The 22,560-nt window shown below is 38.9% G+C and overlaps 1 protein-coding gene across 50 annotated transcripts in view; it reads right to left on the reverse strand.

Moving 5' to 3' along the window:
- Positions 1–22,560, reverse strand: part of neb (nebulin) — a 66,041-nt gene that overhangs the window by 43,031 nt on the left and 450 nt on the right. For 34 of the 50 annotated variants that reach the window (XM_032529458.1, XM_032529456.1, XM_032529440.1 and 31 more), the window contains exons 2-58: positions 22,112–22,206; positions 21,699–21,785; positions 18,589–18,636; positions 17,628–17,735; positions 17,312–17,419; positions 16,884–16,988; positions 16,687–16,791; positions 16,341–16,445; positions 15,379–15,483; positions 14,807–14,911; positions 14,599–14,706; positions 14,008–14,124; positions 13,436–13,537; positions 13,218–13,325; positions 12,982–13,086; positions 12,765–12,863; positions 12,125–12,229; positions 11,911–12,018; positions 11,675–11,788; positions 11,364–11,561; positions 11,098–11,205; positions 10,841–10,939; positions 10,603–10,707; positions 10,310–10,417; positions 9,862–10,173; positions 9,532–9,738; positions 9,299–9,403; positions 9,085–9,192; positions 8,689–9,000; positions 8,340–8,546; positions 8,088–8,192; positions 7,812–7,919; positions 7,382–7,693; positions 6,999–7,205; positions 6,790–6,894; positions 6,557–6,664; positions 6,153–6,464; positions 5,821–6,027; positions 5,606–5,710; positions 5,363–5,470; positions 4,926–5,237; positions 4,593–4,799; positions 4,396–4,500; positions 4,066–4,173; positions 3,646–3,957; positions 3,331–3,534; positions 3,088–3,192; positions 2,869–2,976; positions 2,466–2,777; positions 2,151–2,354; positions 1,892–1,996; positions 1,673–1,780; positions 1,270–1,581; positions 955–1,158; positions 696–800; positions 477–584; positions 1–264 (exon numbers count right to left, since the gene is read on the reverse strand). The exon at positions 1–264 is cut by the window's left edge and continues 48 nt beyond it. In XM_032529458.1, the coding sequence (XP_032385349.1) occupies positions 1–264; positions 477–584; positions 696–800; positions 955–1,158; positions 1,270–1,581; positions 1,673–1,780; positions 1,892–1,996; positions 2,151–2,354; positions 2,466–2,777; positions 2,869–2,976; positions 3,088–3,192; positions 3,331–3,534; positions 3,646–3,957; positions 4,066–4,173; positions 4,396–4,500; positions 4,593–4,799; positions 4,926–5,237; positions 5,363–5,470; positions 5,606–5,710; positions 5,821–6,027; positions 6,153–6,464; positions 6,557–6,664; positions 6,790–6,894; positions 6,999–7,205; positions 7,382–7,693; positions 7,812–7,919; positions 8,088–8,192; positions 8,340–8,546; positions 8,689–9,000; positions 9,085–9,192; positions 9,299–9,403; positions 9,532–9,738; positions 9,862–10,173; positions 10,310–10,417; positions 10,603–10,707; positions 10,841–10,939; positions 11,098–11,205; positions 11,364–11,561; positions 11,675–11,788; positions 11,911–12,018; positions 12,125–12,229; positions 12,765–12,863; positions 12,982–13,086; positions 13,218–13,325; positions 13,436–13,537; positions 14,008–14,124; positions 14,599–14,706; positions 14,807–14,911; positions 15,379–15,483; positions 16,341–16,445; positions 16,687–16,791; positions 16,884–16,988; positions 17,312–17,419; positions 17,628–17,735; positions 18,589–18,636; positions 21,699–21,764 (8,550 nt within the window). In that variant the 5' untranslated portion in view covers positions 21,765–21,785; positions 22,112–22,206. The remainder of the gene's footprint in view (positions 265–476; positions 585–695; positions 801–954; positions 1,159–1,269; positions 1,582–1,672; positions 1,781–1,891; positions 1,997–2,150; positions 2,355–2,465; positions 2,778–2,868; positions 2,977–3,087; positions 3,193–3,330; positions 3,535–3,645; positions 3,958–4,065; positions 4,174–4,395; positions 4,501–4,592; positions 4,800–4,925; positions 5,238–5,362; positions 5,471–5,605; positions 5,711–5,820; positions 6,028–6,152; positions 6,465–6,556; positions 6,665–6,789; positions 6,895–6,998; positions 7,206–7,381; positions 7,694–7,811; positions 7,920–8,087; positions 8,193–8,339; positions 8,547–8,688; positions 9,001–9,084; positions 9,193–9,298; positions 9,404–9,531; positions 9,739–9,861; positions 10,174–10,309; positions 10,418–10,602; positions 10,708–10,840; positions 10,940–11,097; positions 11,206–11,363; positions 11,562–11,674; positions 11,789–11,910; positions 12,019–12,124; positions 12,230–12,764; positions 12,864–12,981; positions 13,087–13,217; positions 13,326–13,435; positions 13,538–14,007; positions 14,125–14,598; positions 14,707–14,806; positions 14,912–15,378; positions 15,484–16,340; positions 16,446–16,686; positions 16,792–16,883; positions 16,989–17,311; positions 17,420–17,627; positions 17,736–18,588; positions 18,637–21,698; positions 21,786–22,111; positions 22,207–22,560) is intronic. The other 16 variants (XM_032529454.1, XM_032529439.1, XM_032529408.1 and 13 more) reach the window with 15 other exon arrangements.

Here is a 22,560-nt window from a genome sequence, read left to right on the forward strand (position 1 = left end):
GTCAGGCAGGCAGGTCCAGTTATGGAGGCGAGTGATGTAGTTGGCGTGGTTGACCTGAATCTGGTTCTTCTTGGCCAGTTCAAAGGCGATCATGTCCACTGGCAGATTGAACTTGGTCTTGGACTTGTTGAAGTCCTTCTTGTACAGGGCATCACTGGCAATCCTGGCTGAGTTCAGAGCCAGCACGAGCAGAGGATCATCCTGGACGCAGCGAGCACCGATGTGGTGGCCAACCTGCTTACGGTATCCAGCATGGTACTTGTACTGGAAGAAAAATTTAATAATTCCATTGTTGATTAACATTTACACACACATTTTGTCCGATGGGTAAAATAAAATGATTTATTTACTATACTGTTTTGGCAAACATGATTAGTTGTCTATAATAAAATTCACATGACATTTATAACATAAATAATATTACAATTAACGATCAATTGTCACTTTCAAATAAATAACTAAGATGAAAAACTTACATCGCTGGCAATGTCCCTGGAAGCCCGGGCTGCTTTAATGGAAATGGCATCATTGCGGATATCGTAGCCCTTCTTCTTGGCATCTTCATTTGCCTGTTTGTACTTTTTCTGTAACCAAACACAATTATCCCAGAGATGTTAAGTATGTAAACTTAACACTGAAAGTAATCCATAAATACAAATTGCTGTACCATCATTACTATTTATTGTTCCACATACTATGCTGTAGTTGACATTGTTTGCTTTGGCTAGAAGAACATCCATAGCATCAGGCATGATGTGGATCTTCGACTTTTCATTATCCCAGGCTTCAACGTATGCTTTCTGTAGTCAGAAATCAGAAACATGCAAAATGATTTACATTATGAACTTCGCAAGTAATCATTTTTATGGTTAAATCATTTCCTTATCATATCCATATGTAGTCGCTATAGTTATTTGATATTATACAAAATAATGTGTAAATATAATTTCATACCTTGTTCATAACCTTGGCATTGGCCTTAGCCAACACCATGGGCATGTCTTCAGTGGTGATTTTGAATTTGAAGTTGCTTGGGTGTTGTCGATACTTTCTCTCACTCAGGGCCTCACCAGCTTTCTTCGCCTTCTCAACATCCAGTGAACCTATCGGCACCCATCCAATACCCTGCAACATCTTCAGATCTTCCTTGTAAACAGCCTGGACAAAACAAGAAATGGTTTGTTATCTTAATGATGTTCCAAAACTTAAAATTATACATTAATAAATAGGAACATTTTTGACGGTATAAATTCAAGGATTGTTACTCACATCACTCTGTAGGTCGTATGCATGTCTGGCCAGGCGGACATCATTGGAGTCAGGCAGGCAAGTCCAGTTATGGAGGCGAGTGATGTAGTTGGCGTGGTTGACCTGAATCTGGTTCTTCTTGGCCAGTTCAAAGGCGATCATGTCCACTGGCAGATTGAACTTGGTCTTGGACTTGTTGAAGTCCTTCTTGTACAAGGCATCACTGGCAATCCTGGCTGAGTTCAGAGCCAGCACGAGCAGAGGATCATCCTGGACGCAGCGAGCACCGATGTGGTGGCCAACCTGCTTACGGTATCCTGCGTGGTACTTGTACTGAAAAACAAAAACAAAGTTCTGTGGTTACATGTACAGTAACAAATCTATGGTAACTGTTTATCATTGTTAAAAAAATCCAGAAGCTTACATCACTGGCAATGTCCCTGGAAGCCCGGGCTGCTTTAATGGAAATGGCATCATTGCGGATATCGTAGCCCTTCTTCTTGGCATCTTCATTTGCCTGTTTGTACTTTTTCTGTAACCAAACACAATTATCCCAGAGATGTTAAGTATGTAAACTTAACACTGAAAGTAATCCATAAATACAAATTGCTGTACCATCATTACTATTTATTGTTCCACATACTATGCTGTAGTTGACATTGTTTGCTTTGGCTAGAAGAACATCCATAGCATCAGGCATGATGTGGATCTTCGACTTGTCATTATCCCAGGCTTCAACGTATGCTTTCTGCAGTCAGAAATTAAAAACATGAGAATTGACATACACTGTAAAATCAGCAAGCAAGCGTCTTTATGGTTAAATCATTTCCTTATCATATCCATATATAGTCGCTATAGTTATTTGATATTATACAAAATAATGTGTAAATATGATTTCATACCTTGTTCATAACCTGGGCGTTGGCCTTAGCCAACACCATGGGTATGTCTTCAGTGGTGATTTTGAATTTGAAGTTGCTTGGGTGTTGTCGATACTTTCTCTCACTCAGGGCCTCACCAGCTTTCTTCGCCTTCTCAACATCCAGTGAACCTATCGGCACCCATCCAATACCCTGCAACATCTTCAGATCTTCCTTGTAAACAGCCTGGACAAAACAAGAAATGGTTTGTTATCTTAATGATGTTCCAAAACTTAAAATTATACATTAATAAATAGGAACATTTTTGACGGTATAAATTCAAGGATTGTTACTCACATCACTCTGTAGGTCGTATGCATGTCTGGCCAAGCGGACATCATTGGAGTCAGGCAGGCAAGTCCAGTTATGGAGGCGAGTGATGTAGTTGGCGTGGTTGACCTGAATCTGGTTCTTCTTGGCCAGTTCAAAGGCGATCATGTCCACTGGCAGATTGAACTTGGTCTTGGACTTGTTGAAGTCCTTCTTGTACAGGGCATCACTGGCAATCCTGGCTGAGTTCAGAGCCAGCATGAGTAGGGGATCATCCTGGACGCAGCGAGCACCGATGTGGTGGCCAACCTGCTTACGGTATCCAGCATGGTACTTGTACTAAAAAACAAAAACAAAATTCTATGGTTACATGTACAGTAACAAATGTATAGTAACTGTTTATCATTGTTAAAAAAATCCAGAAGCTTACATCACTGGCAATGTCCCTGGAAGCCCGGGCTGCTTTAATGGAAATGGCATCATTGCGGATATCGTAGCCCTTCTTCTTGGCATCTTCATTTGCCTGTTTGTACTTTTTCTGTAACCAAACACAATTATCCCAGAGAAGTTAAGTATATAAATTAAACACTGAAAATAATCCATAAATACAAATTGCTGTACCATCATTACTATTTATTGTTCCACATACTATGCTGTAGTTGACATTGTTTGCTTTGGCTAGAAGAACATCCATAGCATCAGGCATGATGTGGATCTTCGACTTGTCATTATCCCAGGCTTCAACGTATGCTTTCTGCAGTCAGAAATTAAAAACATGAGAATTGACATACACTGTAAAATCAGCAAGCAAGCGTTTTTATGGTTAAATCATTTCCTTATCATATCCATATATAGTTATTATACAAAATAATGTGTAAATATGATTTCATACCTTGTTCATAACCTTGGCATTGGCCTTAGCCAACACCATGGGCATGTCTTCAGTGGTGATTTTGAATTTAAAGTTGCTTGGGTGTTGACGATACTTTCTCTCACTCAGGGCCTCACCAGCTTTCTTCGCCTTCTCAACATCCAGTGAACCTATCGGCACCCATCCAATACCCTGCAACATCTTCAGATCTTCCTTGTAAACAGCCTGGACAAAACAAGAAATGGTTTGTTATCTTAATGATGTTCCAAAACTTAAAATTATACATTAATAAATAGGAACATTTTTGACGGTATAAATTCAAGGATTGTTACTCACATCACTCTGTAGGTCGTATGCATGTCTGGCCAGGCGGACATCATTGGAGTCTGGCAGGCAAGTCCAGTTATGGAGGCGAGTGATGTAGTTGGCGTGGTTGACCTGAATCTGGTTCTTCTTGGCCAGTTCAAAGGCGATCATGTCCACTGGCAGATTGAACTTGGTCTTGGACTTGTTGAAGTCCTTCTTGTACAAAGCATCACTGGCAATCCTGGCTGAGTTCAGAGCCAGCATGAGCAGAGGATCATCCTGGACGCAGCGAGCACCGATGTGGTGGCCAACCTGCTTACGGTATCCTGCGTGGTACTTGTACTAAAAAGAAAATGTGAGTTTTCATAACCAAACTCTGTTGAGGGGGGGAAGCATAAAAACAATATACAGTGGGTAGTACATCATAGAAATAACCATACAGACACTTACATCACTAGCAATGGCAGTGGAGGCTTTGGCAGCAAGGACTGCAATTGCATCGCCACGAACATTATGGCCCTTCTTCTTGGACAGTTCATTGTCCAATTTGTACAGTTTCTGAAGAGAAAGAATATATACATACGTATAAAAATATATATATATTTTTTTTTGTTTTTTAAAGGAAAGCATGTCATCTTTCAAATTAATTAACTAATACACCAACCTGAAAACATTGTAGAGTTTTCCTATTTGTCTATTGTTGTTTATTTTCTTTACAAATCATGACAGATCTTTAAAAAAAATGGAAATGTGTAGAGAAATTAAGATATTGCACTGTACCTCACTGAAGTTCTTCTTGTTTCCTCTCGCAAGAACAATGTCCATCGCATCAGGCATGATGTGGATCGAAGTCTTGTCTTTTTCCCAAGCAGTTGTGTAGGATTTCTAAAAACAAAACATTGTTGGTGTGACATCTCAAACATGAATACTAGAGAAGAGATATGGGTTTTTTTTTCACAAGAGGTCCTTTTCAGTACCTTATTCATAATCTGGTTGTTTGCAGTGGCTAGTGCCAGATCCATGGAGTGCATGTCCTTAGTGAATTTGAAGTTGCTAGGAGCTTGACGGTATAGACTCTCACTGAGAATCTTGCCTCCTATTTTTGCTTTTTCAACATCGAGTGATCCAATAGGGACCCATCCTATTCCCTTTATGAAGCTTTCATACTCACTCTTGTACTGGTTCTGAGGGAGATTATAGACACAAATCATTTCCTTCACAATGCAGCACAACTCCATACAGCAATGGTAACATGAATGTAAAACTCTGGATTTTTATTTTAAGATGATTAAGTCAGACTCTCTACATACATCACTGGCGATGAATTGCATGTTACGCGCTAGTTGCAGGTTCATGGCATCAGGCAGCACAGTGTAGTGGGAGATTTTCTGCTTGTATCCAGCCATAGTTTGAGCAGCAGAAGCCTGCTTGGCATGGACCAAACTGATCATGTCCACTGGGGAGTGATACTTCAGCTTAGACTTCTGGTAGTCCTTCTTGTAGTTCTTGTCACTCTGCAATCTGGCCACCTCCATGTAGTGAACCAGCAGAGGATCGTCCTTGATGCTGCGGAAGCCAACATGGTGGCCTCTGGCCTTCTCGTAAGCCAACTTGTACTTGTACTGTGACAGCAAACACATACTTTGTCACTCACAGAGACTGTACTCTCATACACCAGGAATTTTATCAGATGTTTTGTGAATGTTGATTTCCTACAGGAAGTTTATTTTTATTTTTTATAACTTACATTACTGGCAATAGTAGTACCGGACTTGGCAGCCAGAATTGGGATGGCATCTGCTTTGAGGTGGTAGCCCTTATTGGCCATCTCCACAACACCGGCTTTGTAAAGTTTCTGTAAAAGATTAAGATAAAAATGAATAAAACAGTGTTTACATTTACAGACTGATCGCCATTAACCATTAATTAACCAACTATTACAAGCAGTTTTATTTATTTTTATTTATTAGTTTCATGGATTCACCCTTACATTGCTCATGGTGAGGGCATTAGCCTTGGCCAGGAGAATCTCAGGAGCATCTGGCATGACGTGGACTGTCAGTTTGTCCTTCTCCCAAGCTGCAGTGTATGCTTTCTGTAAATAAAGACACCAGAAAAAACAAGGGAATGATGATTGTTGTAAACATTATAATCAGCAACATTTGTGTAGTCCTACACTTTAGAGTACAGTTAAACATACTGCACCTTATTCATGATCTTGTTGTTGGCAGTGGCCAGAGTCAAGTCCATGGAGTCCATCAGCTTGCTGAACTTAAAGTTGGATGGATGACTGCGGTACCTTTTTTCACTCTGGATCTGACCTCCAAGTTTAGCAGTCTCAACTCCAATTGAGCCAATAGGGACCCATCCAATACCCCTGATATAGTTGTTCCATTCAGATTTGTAGTTACACTAAACAGAAATGCAAAACCACATGAATAAAGGGATAATACAACAAGTAATTGTTATCTGCCTTTAAAAACACATATAATTACTGTGGGCATAGCGCAACTGGTATTTTGACATTTCAAACCTACATCACTAGACTGGGTGTTCATGGTGCGAGCCAGTTGCAGGTTCATGGCATCAGGGAGGAGAGAGTTAGTGTGCAGGATCTTTCTGTAACCAGCAAAGGTCTGAACAGCAGAGGCGTGCTTGGCCTGTACCACACTCATCATGTCCACTGGGGTGTGGTACTTCAGCTTGGCCTTGTGGTAGTCCTTCTTGTAGTTCTTGTCACTCTGCATCTTAGCTACCTCCATGTAGTGAACCAGCAGAGGATCGTCCTTGATGCTGCGGAAGCCAACATGGTGGCCTCTGGCCTTCTCGTACGCCAGTTTGTACTTGTACTGTAACAGTGAGTAAATACTTGTTAAACATGTGTGATGGTTTGTAGTAGATTATCTTTTAGATTTGGTACAGGAATTTATTTTCAACTTACATTACTAGCAATGGTGGTACCAGATTTTGCAGCCAAAATTGAGATGGCGTCTGCTTTGAGGTTGTGGCCCTTATTGGCCATCTCCACAACACCGGCTTTGTAACGTTTCTGTAAAAACATACATTAAGATAAATAAAATAAGATAAAATATTGACGTACATAAGTACACAATATATATATATATACACACCCACATACACACACACAAATTGTAATGTAATTTAATGCCTTACATTGCTCATGGTGAGGGCATTAGCCTTGGCCAGGAGAATCTCAGGAGCGTCTGGCATGATGTGGACTGTCAGTTTGTCCTTCTCCCAAGCTGCAGTGTATGCTTTCTGTAAATAAAGACACCAGAAAAACAAATAAATGATGATGCTTATGAACAAGATTATAATTTATATTTTGTGATCCTGCACTATATATTTGAATATGGTTGAACCTTATTCATGATCTTGTTGTTGGCAGTGGCCAGAGTCAAGTCCATGGAGTCCATCAGCTTGCTGAACTTGAAGTTGGATGGATGACTGCGGTACCTTTTTTCACTCTGGATCTGACCTCCAAGTTTAGCAGTCTCAACTCCAATTGAGCCAATAGGGACCCATCCAATACCCCTGATATAGTTGTTCCATTCAGATTTGTAGTTACACTGAAAAAATAAAATGAGATTCATATTATTTCTGAAGTTAAGATCAATAACAATTATCTTTTAAACTTGAACCAAAACATGAATATCAAACACACAATGTAGATTTATTGTGGTTGTCTTTCAAACATAGTTTTGATCCTAAGAGACATAATTCACAGATGAAAACTGCTACTCACATCACTTGACTGGGTGTTCATAGTGCGACACCGCTGAACGTGCAAGTTGTCAGGCAGGAGCATGTAGCTGTGAGGGATCTTTCTGTAACCAGCATAGGTCTGAACAGCAGAGGCGTGCTTGGCCTGTACCACACTCATCATGTCTACTGGGGTGTGGTACTTCAGCTTGGCCTTGTGGTAGTCCTTCTTGTAGTTCTTCTCACTCTGCATCTTAGCTACCTCCATGTAGTGAACCAGCAGAGGATCGTCCTTGATGCTGCGGAAGCCAACATGGTGGCCTCTGGCCTTCTGGTAAGCTTTCTTGTATTGGATCTAAAATTTAAAAAATCAAAAAACTGTTTGTAACGCCTAGATGAAAATGACTGATTGTTTCAGTTATATGGTGAAAAAAGTGCTGAATACATTCAATGTTTATTTATGATTTACATACATCGCTGGCAATATGTCTGCCTTGCTTGGCATGCAGCACAGAAATAGCATCCGGCTTCATGTCATATCCCTTTGCAATATCTTCCAGCCACTTGTGCTTGTAGTGACTCTGTGGATAAAGAGCAAAATATTCCATATATTTATAACAATATTTAGCATAATTATTATGCTGATATACACTTGGCATTTCAGGCTAGTCATATTTCTTTGACTTGCACATTTGGAAAATAAAAACATTGTCTAACTTTGATTTTCAATACAAATATTGTGCTCAAACCTCGCTAAGGGTCTGGGCGTTGAATTTAGCCTGAAGGAACTCAGGGCAGTCAGCTGGTAGATTATAGGTGTGCTTGAACTTCTCGCCTGATGCTCTGTATGAAGCCTAGAGGGAGTGAAAAAGAACAAGAAAACCTGTGAATTTTTGTAACTTTCTCATAGGAAAATCTTTGTTCTGACATGCATCAATATTTCAACACATTTTAAGATATGTGAAGCCATTGCATCATCAACATAAAGACGACATTCTTACATTGTCCAGGGTCTTTGTGTTGGCCAAAGCCAAAGCCGTGTTAATGGCATCAGTCTTGCTTGTGAATTTGAAGTTACTGGGATGCTGGCGGTAGCCTCTTTCTGCCAGTGCAGATCTAGCAACTTTGGCCCTCTCAACATCCAAAGAACCAATAGGGACCCATCCTACGCCTCTACTGTAGTTGTTGTATTCTGACTTGTAGACATTCTGTGGGTTTACAGAAAAAAACGTTTTTGTCCTCACCTCACACATTGCTTTGGTACTGTGTATATAATCATTTTACTCATATATGTACCAATTATACTAGGATTACACTATGGTAACATATAGCTAAAAAGTGAAAACATACATCACTCTGAATCTCCATCATGCCACGACACCGCTGCATGTGCAAGTTGTCAGGAAGAAGCATGTAGCTGTGAGGGATCTTTCTGTAACCAGCATAGGTCTGAACAGCAGAGGCGTGCTTGGCCTGTACCACACTTATCATGTCCACTGGGGAGTGGTACTTCAGCTTGGCCTTGTGGTAGTCCTTCTTGTAGTTCTTCTCACTCTGCATCTTAGCCACCTCCATGTAGTGAACCAGCAGAGGATCGTCCTTGATGCTGCGGTGGCCAACATGGTGGCCTCTGGCCTTCTCATAAGCCAGTTTATACTTGTACTATATAAAAGAAAAATATTAGGTGTGAATTACATTATTGAATTAAGATTGAATCAGATTATTATTACCATATTCTTAACTTACGTTACTGGCAATGTTGGTGGAACTTTTTGCTGCAACAATGGAAATGGCATCTTCCTTCACATGATGCCCTTTGAGCAGATCTTGACGATGAGCATAGGTGTAGTAATTCTGTATAAAATGATCATCAGTGTTATGTTAACAATACAGTAGCAATTTAATGTCTAAACGTTGTCCACCAACGCTGGAAAATAGCAAACAAGAATCTGCAACTAACTTGGCTGATGTTGACGGCATTGTATCTGGCTTGCATCAGTTCAGGGACATCAGCAGGGAGGTGGTAAGTGTGCATGAACTTCTCTCCACTGGCCTTATACTCTTTCTGCACAATTACAATTACAAAAAGAGATAGGTTTATGTCTATTCTGAAAAGGAACTCAAAGACGTACTGTAAATGAGGAAATTTATATTAGAGCAAATTAGGAAGTTATTCTGTTGTCTCCTTCTCACCACATTCATGATCTTGGCATTGGCCTTGGCCAGCTCCATGTTCATGGAGTCGGTGACACTGGTAAATTTGATTGTGTCAGGGTGCTGGCGGTACTTTTTCTCATTCAGAGCTTCTGCTGCTTTCTTGGCTTTTTCCACCTCTAGAGAACCAATGGGAACCCAGCCAATTCCCTTGACAGAGTTCTCATAATCCAGTTTATAGTTATACTGAAAAGTAAATGAGATACATTAAAAAGGATCAGACCTGCAGACACACCATCTTTTAGCCAAGACATAAAGTATTTACCTAGATGATGAAACAAAAGTCATAAAGAGAAAAATTAAACTTACATCACTGGAATTGATGTTCATATTGCGAGCAAGGTGCAGACTCATTGAGTCAGGCAGAAGCATGTAGCTGTGAGGGATCTTTCTGTAACCAGCATAGGTCTGAACAGCAGAGGCGTGCTTGGCCTGTACCACACTCATCATGTCTACTGGGGTGTGGTACTTCAGCTTGGCCTTGTGGTAGTCCTTCTTGTAGTTCTTCTCACTCTGCATCTTAGCCACCTCCATGTAGTGAACCAGCAGAGGATCGTCCTTGATGCTGCGGAAGCCAACATGGTGGCCTCTGGCCTTCTGGTAAGCCTTTTTATACTGGACCTAGAAATTAAAGGGCATATAACATCTCTAATTATTTAGCTTTATAGTAATATTAATGATTATACGATGCAACAAGCATCAGAGTACAGCGCATGTTAAAATGGAGTTTGTTGGCTCAGTTGTTTGGAGAACTTACATCACTGGCAGCATGTCTGGCAGCTTTGGCGGCAACAATGGGTATAGCATCAGGCCTCAGGTCATAACCTTTAGCAATCAATGCCTGCCAGTCAAGCTTGTAGTAGTTCTGAAATGACAGAAGAAAGATATGCACATTCAATAGGTTTAGCATGGATTCGCGCATGTGCGTGTGTGAGTGTGGGTGTGTGTTAATGTGTATGTGTAATGCTATTTTGGGTCCATTTAAAGTACTACTTTAAACACATACTACATAATTCAAAAAAGGGATCTCTCAGTGTTTCTATGCCTTACCTTGCTGATGTTGTAGGCGTTGCACTTGGCCTGGATGAACTCAGGGATATCATGAGGCAGAGAGTACTTCTGATGGACCTGCTCCAGACCCCTCTTGTAGAACAGCTGGAAGCAAGAAAGCAATTATGGCACAAATCACACGAGCTGTACTAAGATCGGAGTAAAAATTAAAACAAGCTTCTCAAAGTGATCTTAGAAAAATAAATAGTGCAGAAAGATTTCAAAATATCTGACTCACATCACTCCTCAGAAGCTGGTTGACTTTGGCCTGCATCATGGTGGGGTGGTTGTCAATAGAAGTGAAAGGGACTGTGTCTGGGTGTTTTCTGTATTTTTTCTGTGGGAAATAAGTAAAAAAGACAAGTTATTACATAAACGGTGTGTGACATATCCCGCTAACTATCAAACAAATCCTTTTTTTATGTCAAGGGGGCATTTGTTGCAAGGGGTTAAGGTATGTACAGGAAGACTAAAGTGTTGCTGTTGCACACATACCTCACTAAGGATGTCAGCAGCTTTCTTATTCTTTTCAACCTCCAAAGAGCCAAGGGGGATCCATGGAGCACCCTTGGTGAAGTTGTTGTAGTCAGACTTGTACTCATTCTATGATGCAGGAAAACAAAAACAAAAACAATTAAAATGGTGTCACGGAATACATAACTAATCTCACAGGAACCATCAAGTACATGTTTAATATTATGATTAAAACCAAAAACCAAAACTCTCAGCATTAAATCAGTTTAAAGTATCTATATGCTTACATCACTCTGGATGATGTTGGCTTTTTTGGCCAAATCCAACAGCACACTGTCATAAGGAAGGAAGTATTTGGCACTGATGCTCCTATACCCAGCCATGCTGGCAATCCCCTGTGATTTCTTGGCCAAGGTGACTGACATCATATCCAGTGGTGCATGGTACTTGGTCTTTATCTTTTCATAGTCCTTTTTATATTCCCGCTGTGAAAATATCAGTAAAAGATTGTTCAAGCGTGCCCTCTTATCTCAGCTTTAATATAGGTTAATCAAGGGAAATGTAAGTCCTAAAGCAAAACAGCAAGCTAATGACTTACATCACTCTGGATTTTGGCCACGTGAACGGAGTGCAAGATCTTTGGATCGTCATTAATGCTGAGGGCTCCAACCATGTGTCCCTTGTTCTTCTCATACTCCTTTTTATATTTAACCTGAAAAGAAGTGAAAGGGTGATCAATTACAAGATTAATAAAAACAAAACTGGGTGCTAAAAGCAACTGAAACAAAGTCAGAAATACTGAAACATCAAAGGCTGATATTGTAGCATACTCACATCACTGGCGATGTTTGTGTGAGCACGGGCAGCAAGGATCGAAATAGCATCACCCCTGATCTCAAACTTTTTTGCTTTAGATTTCTCCCAATCATACTTGTAACAGTTCTGCAAGGAGAGAATCACGCCATTCAGGAAATTACAATCTTATAAAAAGCTGATAGCAATTTCACTTTGGTTACTGCTGGAAATTAATTGTATAGTATTTACTTACGTCACTGAGGTTGAAAGCGTTAACTCTGGACTGGATGAAGAAGGGATAGTCGGGGGGCAGACTATTCTTGAACTTTGTATCCTCATACTTTGCCTTGTAGTTCAACTGCAAAAAGAACAAAGTGATAAAATGATGTTGGTTTTTTCTAGCACAAACAAACGTTTAGGTCAAGTGTTGTTGGATTTTCTGTCACTGGATGGCAGCAGTGTATTAGCTGGACTCTATTTGAGACATATTGACTATCCCTTTCCCATTCCCTGCCTCATCAGCCCCTCTCTGATCACAAGGTTTATTCTGGGCCAACTGAATGCGTCATGCTATTTATACTACAAAGATGGCTCTCCAGTTTCCATGGTGCCCACAGAAAGACAGCTGGGCTACATGGATGATTGGGCAGATTTTAAGGTGATCAGCATATCTAGGAGAATTTGATCTAGAGCGTTAGCTGGCGATTGTAGCAATTTCAGTAAATAAATGAACAATGTAAAGAAAGAATTATGTTCACCTATACAACCTATATAAACCATTTATATTATGTATGTGAACATACAGTAAGAAGAGAGTTTTTGAGACATACTGTACCAATTCCAATTCTATTATATTTTGTATTAGCACTAAGAGGCAGGCCATGCAGTCGTACATCACTTAGCTGTTTGGCGTTGATGGCGGCTTGAAGCTGAACTGGGGAATCCACCACTTGTGTAAACTTCACTGTGCCTGGATGTTGCCGGTAAACTTTCTGCAAACCATATTATAAACACATTTTGTAACATACAGTACATACAAGTAAACTAAAACAGAAGAACTGTGAATCCTTTTTACTTCAATATACATGTTTATAAGCCAATACAACTCACATCATTACATTGGTAAAGCTTCTTCCCAACTTCATATTCAGGCGTCAGTGTTTGAGGGAAGAAGCACCTTGTCTTAATGTCTTCATAGTCAGATTTATATAGTTGCTGCAAGACACAATAGGAAAATTGCAAAGACATTGATTGAAAGATATAATGAACTTTATAGTAATTCATTATTTCTTACACAAGTGATTTGATTTTGAAAAGTAAAAATGCAAATTATATTATTCATTTACCTCATTCTTCATTTCCTCAACTTTCTGGCAGTGAAGCATGTAGAGATCTTCATAGCTTCCGATATAGTGGCCCTTCACCTCATTTTCATACTTATTTTTGTAATGTGCCTAAAATAAAAATTGAAATGCATATATTTAAAAAAAAAAAAAAAATGGAAAGAAAATTAATAATTAATCATTATTTTAAGAAAGTATTTCAACTCATGGATTATACTTACATCAGAGAACTGTTTAAGTACGGAGTCCATCTGAAACTTGGGCGTGTCACAGTAGTTGATGCTGGAACCCCTGGATTTTTCATAGCTGGACTTATAAACTTTCTGCAAAAAAACAAATGCAAAATCACATTTAACTGATGATCAGTAACTCAAATAAGCAAACACTCAAAATAACACAAACAGACAAAAACAATGGACATCTGTCCACATGGTACATGAAGATGTCTAAACCCCTTGCTTACTACTTGTCAGACTGTTAACTTGATTTAATTAAATCAATTAACTCACTTGATTTCCCAATAATAGATAATATAAATAATGTGACAATCCCCTTAGAGGAGCTTTATGTCAGACACTATAGATAACACCCACAACTACTAACTAACTAACGGTCTAACAAGAGTAATTGCCATATGTATGCAAGCACCATCTCTGTCCATACAGGAACAGACATGGGGAACTATAATGCACTACTTCAAAGATTTTGCAATGAGTTTTTACCCCAAATTGTCTCTATAATTTTGCATTAAACCAGCTGTGATTGAAAATCCCTGTGTTCTTCAGACACCTACATCACTGAGGATGGTGCCAGCATATCTGAGCTGTCTGAGGAGAGGATTCTCTGTGGCGGGGAGCGTGTTGTAGTCACACTGCGCTTTGCTTTTCTCGTATTCCTTCTTGTATTGGACCTGAAAACAGAAACATGGACAAAAGTGTGAGTAAGAAGAAAACAAAGTGTGTCGATGAGTCTTTTTAGCACGATTTATACACTGACTCATAACATGACGTTGGAAGAGTCCGTCATGGTGTCTTTATCGCGTTTTTTTTTTTTTAAATGATGTACGTTTGAATTGTGTGTGAATGTGTGGGTTATACAGGAGCTAAAAAGCCTCTTCACATAGTCTGATATGTTGTTACTGGAGACTAGTTATTTAAACTACACACTCAGTTTGTGCAGTGAGAATGAACTAAATGTAGATCTCTCCGTCATACTGTGCATGTGTGGGCACAATACAGTGTGTTCCTCCCTGTCAGCGTGCACTCGGTGTGTTGACTCACACTCTACACTGGGACACATGTCAACTCTCTGTCGTGTCTTCCACATGACACAGGACCCATAAAAATACTCTGATATTTTTGTGTGTGTATTTGTGTGGACTTACCTCACTGGCAGCAATACGAGCTTTCTTGTTTGCGTCATAAACGGGCGTGTTTGTTTGCATGAAATAAATTTGGTCTTTCGTATCCTCATAATGTTGCGTGTATTTTTTCTGAAAGGAGAAGGTATCGACAGTTAGATACAGGAAAATGAAAAACTAATAACATTTTCAAAATATTGCCCCTTAGATAGTAGTAGTAGTATGCTCTTACACTGCTTAAGTTCTCCATCGCCACCCGGGCAGTGGCCACGTCAAAGTATGGCGTCTCGCACCATTGACCCTTCACATTTTTATTGTAATCCTCCTTGTATTTAAGCTGTGGACAAACAGTAAAACATTGAAGTTAAGCTTTGGAAATAAAACGTTAAAAGAATGTTGTTGTATTGTAGTATGTGCAAAATAGAGATATGTATTAGATAGTTTAATATTCTGTTTGATAAAAACACATTGAAATGACTGGAATCTCTGTAATTTCAAACTATTGTTGACCCCTCCCTTTCAGCTTAGTGTGGCCATTAATATCAGACAGCAGGTGGCCCGTTATCCCTGGCAGTGGCTCGGGGTGGACTGGTCTCTAAGGGCCCTGTTTCCATTCCCAGTAGGTGGACTGTGCAAAGTACAAGTTTGAGCCTAAAGAATGTAATTTTCCTGAGAAGCAATGAGAATTATTCTTCTACGCACAATTGTGTCTCACTTTGTCTACCTCTGTTATCCTGTGTTTCTTATATTTGTTTTACACTTAAACAATGTGTTTGAAATCCAGATTAAAATGGTTCATCTTACATCACTGCGTTGATGGGCCACTCTCTTGGCCAGCTCCATTTCAGGAGGATCAGCCAAGGAGGTGTACTTAGCCTTGCGCTGATCATGACCCTTCTTGTAGAGAATCTGTGGGGGGCACACACAGAAGGAGAGGAAATTTACTAAGGTGGCTAATTCTTCAACACCAGTAGCTGTTCTTAGTGCACAGTCTGCCTCACACAGATTTCCTATTTACATTGACTGGTGTGAGAAAACGGTTACAAGCAAGAAAGAGCGGGGGGGGGGGGGGGGGGGGGGGGGATTGCTACATGTGATTCAAACTTAGCACAAACAAATGGATCCTGAAAGGAAAAAAAAAAACAATATAAAAGCAGAGAAAACATGCTTGTCTTTGAGGCAAAGCCTTAATAGCATGTTGCCAGCAAAGTTGGAGATGAGTTAACTGTTCAGGTGAATTAACGTCACATTATACTTAGCTCATTTTTATACAACTGACCATATGTTAGATATTCAACATTGTTTAATATCAGAACACTACAAGAAATGACGCCAAACAATTGTCAAAATCCTATATTGTGGTTTATGTAATATGTAATATGTAAATGCTTATAGACAAATTAACCAGATGGAAATGTCTACTTTCAGCTATTAAATACTTGACAAATGGAAGTACAGAAAAAAATGATGTAACTCCAATATTGCAGTTCTTCTTACTGATAATAGTAATAACCAAATAAAGCCAGTTAAAGTGAGAGCTGCCACGGCGTAAAGGCTAAAGAATACTCTCTGACAGTTGACTAAATTCTCATGGTGTATATTATCATATTGCCAAACCCTTGAATCACTTAAGGGTTTTTCCCAGAACAAAATGTCACAATACTGTTATTTTTCACCTTGCAAGCATTTAAACCACACACTGTCTAAAATATGAATGTTGGACAACGTGTATTTTCATTTACTGCGGTTGAAAAAACTCAACTTACATCACTCAAGACCTCCTGAGCCTTGGCCACCCTGCGCAGCTCAGGGCTGTCGCTGTAAGGATAGAACGTGGTCTTCTCTTCATTCCAGTCCTCCGTGTAAAGTTTCTGAACAAAGTGTTGAGTCATGAATTATTCTTATTCTTTATTTTATAAAGGACAATACACATTAAATTAACATTTCTGTGCCAATGTTAGCCGGCCAGCTAATTTTCAACTGTAGTCCTTACCAAATGCTTACAAAATATTTAAGAGATTTTTTTGTATTAAATAATACATCAAATGTGTTTCTAATGTAAAAAAAAAAATTAAAATAAAATACAGTGCTTGAATGCCACAATGTGCTTACTTTGCTGTAGTTAGCAGCATTCTTCACAGCCAGGACGAGCTCAGGAGCATCAGGAGGAAGCAGGTACCTGTCCTTAGTCTCATCCCACTTCTGTCTGTACAGAACCTATAAGAGATTAGCAACGCCACCATGTGATAAACATTCAAAATAAAGTTTCTTAAAATCTTGGCATATTGTTGTAAATTCAAGTAACTCACCTTGCTGATCAGCTCAGATACACGCTTGACGTGGGCGACCTCTCTGGCCTCACCATCATACAAGCTTGTCGTCCGAGTTTTATTTCCCTCCATGCGGTATTTAACCTAATGACAAAATGTGTTTAATTTCTTAATATTTATGACTAGAGAAGATGAATTTGAGAAATGCAGTTTCATTTTTTTTTTATCTTCATCTTTTACACACCTTTACCAAAAACCTAAATCCCAATGAACGTATTAAGCATCTATGCTCCACATTCATAACGTCACACTCAATCTATTGCTGGCCACAGAACAGTTTTATTTAAGTCATTTTACAAGCAAGATTTAAACCAAAAATCTACCAATCCAATAACCCTCCAACAGTCAACCGTGAACTTTAGACAACATGACTGGGGAAAAAATTTCTCCACAGTCCTCAGTGGTACCTCGCTAAGCTGCTCCTGGGCCTTCCTGATGCGAATGAGTTCAGGTGTATCATTGATGAAGGCAGTAGGCGTCCCTCTGGACATGTCATAAGCTTGCCGGTACTTGTTCTGTCAAGAAGAGCAATGACTGAATTGAATACAATAGTCATGGATTAAGTAAAAGTAAAACTTAAATACAAGTGAAACAGTAAATCACAAAAAATATTTAAAAAAAGAGAGTAGTAGTAATTTTCATAACTGTATACTGCTAAAGAAGACAAAATAAGGACTAGAGTTAAGTATTAATTTTGACCCAAAACCCAAACATGTAGCTTACATGGCTGAACTGCTCCAGCATCTTCTGGCTGTGAGCCAGGTATGGAGTCATGAACTTGGAAGTGTCCACCTTGACCTTCTTCCTCACTTTCCTGGTGGGCAAGCCAGACTGGGGGAAGACAAAGGGAACTACAATTAACTACACAACTAGCAAAACGGCCTAGGTTCCTTGATTACAGGAAACATATTGGCCAGGAAGTAAAACTACATCCACAGGCAGGGCAGTCATCAAATACAAGGAGAAAGACTCAGTGACATTTCAACAAAACAAATTATTTCAGGTAATTTTACACTGTTATGTAAATTTGTTAATTAAATAATCAATAAAAAATCTGATCTTGTCAAGGTGAAGAGAAAACTTCTCATCAAATTGATATTAACTTGTATGAGTTTGCAATATACCTGTTACTCTAATAACTCATCTTCATCAAGTGATTCAAGTCAAGACTTAAAGGGGTGTGAATACATCAGTAAACAATTCTACTTAAAACATACATATATATATATATATATATATATATATATATATATATATATATATATATATATATATATATATATAAATAGTTTATAAAGTATATGAACATCATGCACTGCATGCAATGCCAGGCTCAGCAACATGTAGACATGATGGTTAAAGTATCTCATCTTTTGGGCAGTAAAGCCACTGAGAACTAAATCACAGGAAGCAATTAAATGCCCTAAAAGCAGCTATTTTTCTTAGAGGTTAGATTAAAATCAAATAAACGTTTTCTTGTAAATTACTGGAAAGTTAAATTTTCATGCAGAGTTTTATAACATGAAAACCTGCCAAGACAAAGGATAATATGCATTAAATAACCAGACAGTCATAGCGTATCCATAAAGGCATGCAGCAAAGGAGGAGAATGAACCATTGTCAAGACAAGCGAGTGGTATCCTGTAATGTTTGAACTGCTGTCCCTTGGGAGAAGGTGCTTTACCTGAGCGAACTGAGAACTCTTGTGCTCAGTGACAGTCGTCGTTGTAATCTGCTCAACATATTACAAATATAGGACTGGGGTTTCAAAAGTGCCAGAACAAGTTATGGGAGAAACAGCACTTAATTTCTATTGGATTGAGGGTGATTTTTCCACAGCTCTGGTGTTCATCAATTATGGCTATTAACACTTCAAGTAAGACAGGAAATCACTTTGCACTGATCACATTTGTAGCTGTTCTGTCAAACACCCTCAAAAGGTCCATCAACTGCATAAAAGCAGAGAGCGGATCTTTGTCCTAAGGTTTAATAAACTGATCAAACAGTGTCACTAAAAGAAAGGTGGGATCCCTAAACGGGACTGTACTGTAATTATGACTGCAGTCTAATTAAGCCTGTATTGTACAGAGAACAGAGAAGCATTAATATCCTCTGTTATGTGAGCATGACTGCTCTAACTCTTTGGCCAAGTCTATAAACATCAGGCACTTACATGACAGTAGTTCTATTCTTATTTATTTCTTTTTTTCAAAGATTAATGTTCCTGTTATCAGTTGCCACAGCACCCCTCAGTACTCAGACTGTTTAGACAGCTTTGTAATCTGATTGTCTGAACACACACAGTGCTCAAATTACAAAAAAATACTAATGCTCTTAATTATTTCAAGTGATATCTAGCCATGCATAGTTTTATTTTTTTAATATTTTGCGATATCTGTCTCTACGTTGGCCTTCACTCCAATATAGTGAATGTGAATGACATTTCATTTGTGGTGCTAACAGCATTGAAGGCTGGCATTTAAAAAAACAACAACAGTGACTTAAATTTCTAGAAACAATGTCCTTGTTACTCCACAGAGGATAGGAACTGTTTTTTATTCCGAAGTAGTAGTCCCATACTATATATATAAACTGGCAGTTCTTTCCGTGGATTATCCAGAGTAACAATTATGTTGTTTCTGCTGTTGAACCATAAATGAAACCCTGATTCATTACTATTATATTGGAGCGGAGAAATTCCCAAATCTAGGGTTATGGCTATAATCAAATGTTTCTGCATTCTCCACTTGAAGAATGAGAAAACAGGTATTTTACATTTTGGGAAAAACATCCATTTAAGGGGAAAACGTTCTTTTCCAGCTAAACACCCTAACTCTTAGACTTAAGTAACTGACAGCATTCCTACATATAGCATACAGTTCCATGAATAGCCCGTCTAACTTACAGCCTGCCTGAATTACACTTCCTTCTACTTAGGAAGTATCTCAGTGATACATTGACAGTCATGTCCTAAAGGTGAATATTTTGATACCGGTAAACAATAATCCTTCAAATCTACCAAACATCTAGAAATAACCAGAGCTGCGGGAAAGAACATCTCAATCATGTTTTATCAACATTTGTAGGAGGCTTCAATATCTGAATCTATCAGACAGGAGAGAACCATATGTGTGAAGGAATCACTCAACCACGATATTACACATCACTACAAAGTAATGCAAAGTGAACCTCTCTGCCAGCCGGCAGGCACTCTTTCCATCCCCTCTCCTAAGCAAATTTCTAGCACTGTGACGTTAACACGTTCCAAGCTATCAGAGTGTGATTTATACTACAGTGGCTCGCTACAGTTTGCCCCCCCACTTCTCTCTCCATCTCTCTGCCAATGTGCCGTAGATGTCCACTTCTAATTTTGTCTAAATGCCAGATGGAGAACTCTACCCTCCATCCCTTAATGACCTGAGGAGTTTTTTAAGTTAGTATGAAGGAAATACTCATGATCATAATGACTTATAAAGTAGATCATTAGGAAATAGAACTAAAAATAATTTACTAACTAAACTTTTTTTGATATCATTAAATAATCAAACTAGCTCTAAGTTCTTGTGTGTTTTTAGCTATTATACATTTTCTTATATGTGACCTGAACATCACTATGTTTCTCCCCATTCTGTAGATTTAAATAAGAAGCCGTCTTACTATTTATTCAAAACAATGCAACTTTTCTCCACAGTGTAGATGAAAGTGCAAGTGAAATCAGAGTGTATTGATTTTGTGGGTATCTATTTGTTCCGCCTCCCAAACGATTTACATCTTTTTAGTAAAGATGGCAAATCTATTTGAAACAGTTGATATGTCATATGGGAGTTAAATGATGACTGATTGCTTGGAACGATGAGGAAATTTTGTGACAGCTAAAAACAATCATTTAGACTCCCCTATGAGATATCAACAATATTAATGTGAACAAATACAAGGCAAACCTTAATCCTATTTCACCAGGAAATATAGGATTAAGCTGTTAGCCTTCTGCTTTCACTCTTCCATTGGCCACTGACAGGGAGACCTTCAGAAACACAATGATTCATACACACAATGCATTCTAAATTCATCATAAAAACATCCTGTAATCTCAGGGATATGAGGTTTGATCACATAATCTGGAGATAAATATGACTTGAGATTGGTGTGAAATGGAATGTCACTTTAAACAAAAGACAGAATGATAACTTCAAGAAACTGTCACACAGACAAATATTGTGTAATCCAATCTTGCACTATATATATTACAAAGGAAGGATACCATCAGATTTTGGGCAGCATTACAGTATTGCAAAGTGTTGTTCATCTATAGGTAATGGCGATAGCTAATGGCCTGCTACAAAAATGTAGTTAAGTCCTCCACATCTTTTGAATCTAGCAGCTGTGTAATAACAAGACTAGATTTCACTAGATTTCAGGATGGCATACTAACCACCTATGGCTGCCTGCCATAAGGCATAATAAGACAACAATGTCCCAGTAAAATTCTATCTTCAGTTTTAAATAGTTTTGATTTACAGTAGGCTTTTAAGGCCAATACAGGACGTTAAACCTGTCAGGTGTCCATCTGAAACAGGATCCACCAGCAGACATGGACGACTGGTTCCATGAACTGCGGACTGGAGGGGGTTACTAACTTAACTATTCACAGGGCCTCCCACTGGCTCCTGTATCTTAGGTTTTATTCATATTAAGCCTGGAAACTAAACAAATTAAGTATAGAAATGAAAGTAAAGAAAAGCAATCTTGCAATTTACAATCAGTACATAACCCAATGAGAGGATGTCTACTTACCCCGTCCACAATCTCCTCCTCCTCCTCCTCCTCATATTCCTCATATTCCTCCACAATTTCCGTCATTTTAGGACGGTTTTAGAGGTTCTAGGGAAAACAAGGATAACATTTATAGGCATTCATTTTTCAACCTCGAAATGAACAAGGTTTGGCCTCATAAGCTAAAACTCATACAACATACCAGTTTAGCAGAGTTAACATAAATGTTATATCAGTAGCACCAAATCCTATTTTAAGACAGCATAGACTGGGGCTTTGACAAGAGATCAAAGGACAACTGCACCTGCGATATTTTAGGATGCTGGCTGTCGTTGAACCCAATTACCCGATTCAAAAATAGGAACAATAAACAGCAAACGCATGCCTTGAAAAATACACAAGATATTGATGTTAAACCAATAAGCATGCCATACCAGGGAAAGATCTCCAGAGTATTTCCTAACAGTAAGGAAGTTGCCATCCACTAGGGTCTCAAACTTAAAGTCCAATTTTGTGATTTGTCCAAATCCTAAACAAAGTAATAGAAATGTGTGAAACACCTCACAAACTAGGCAACAAGTGTAAATCAGTAATTGCACAGGGAGAATTGGGGATTAGGAAGGTGAGAAACGGAGTGCATTATAACAGGCCTTTAAATTCTAGACAGCCACAACACAGCTTAAAGAACTGTGCCTCCTGGCTGAAGGTTGGCGACAGCTGCCAAACAGCGCTTCAGCTATTTGACATGTAAGCTAATGCCACAGCCTGATTGGTCGACTCTGTTTAGCAAACGGTGGGGCAATGCCTTCTGAGGCTGCAGGTTAAATATAGGATGGCATACTAAGTACCTTTTTTAGCACTTGATTACACTCTCTTTAAATCA

Source organism: Etheostoma spectabile, chromosome 11 (genome assembly GCF_008692095.1).
Source record: "Etheostoma spectabile isolate EspeVRDwgs_2016 chromosome 11, UIUC_Espe_1.0, whole genome shotgun sequence".
NCBI classification, from domain to species: Eukaryota; Metazoa; Chordata; class Actinopteri; order Perciformes; family Percidae; genus Etheostoma; species Etheostoma spectabile.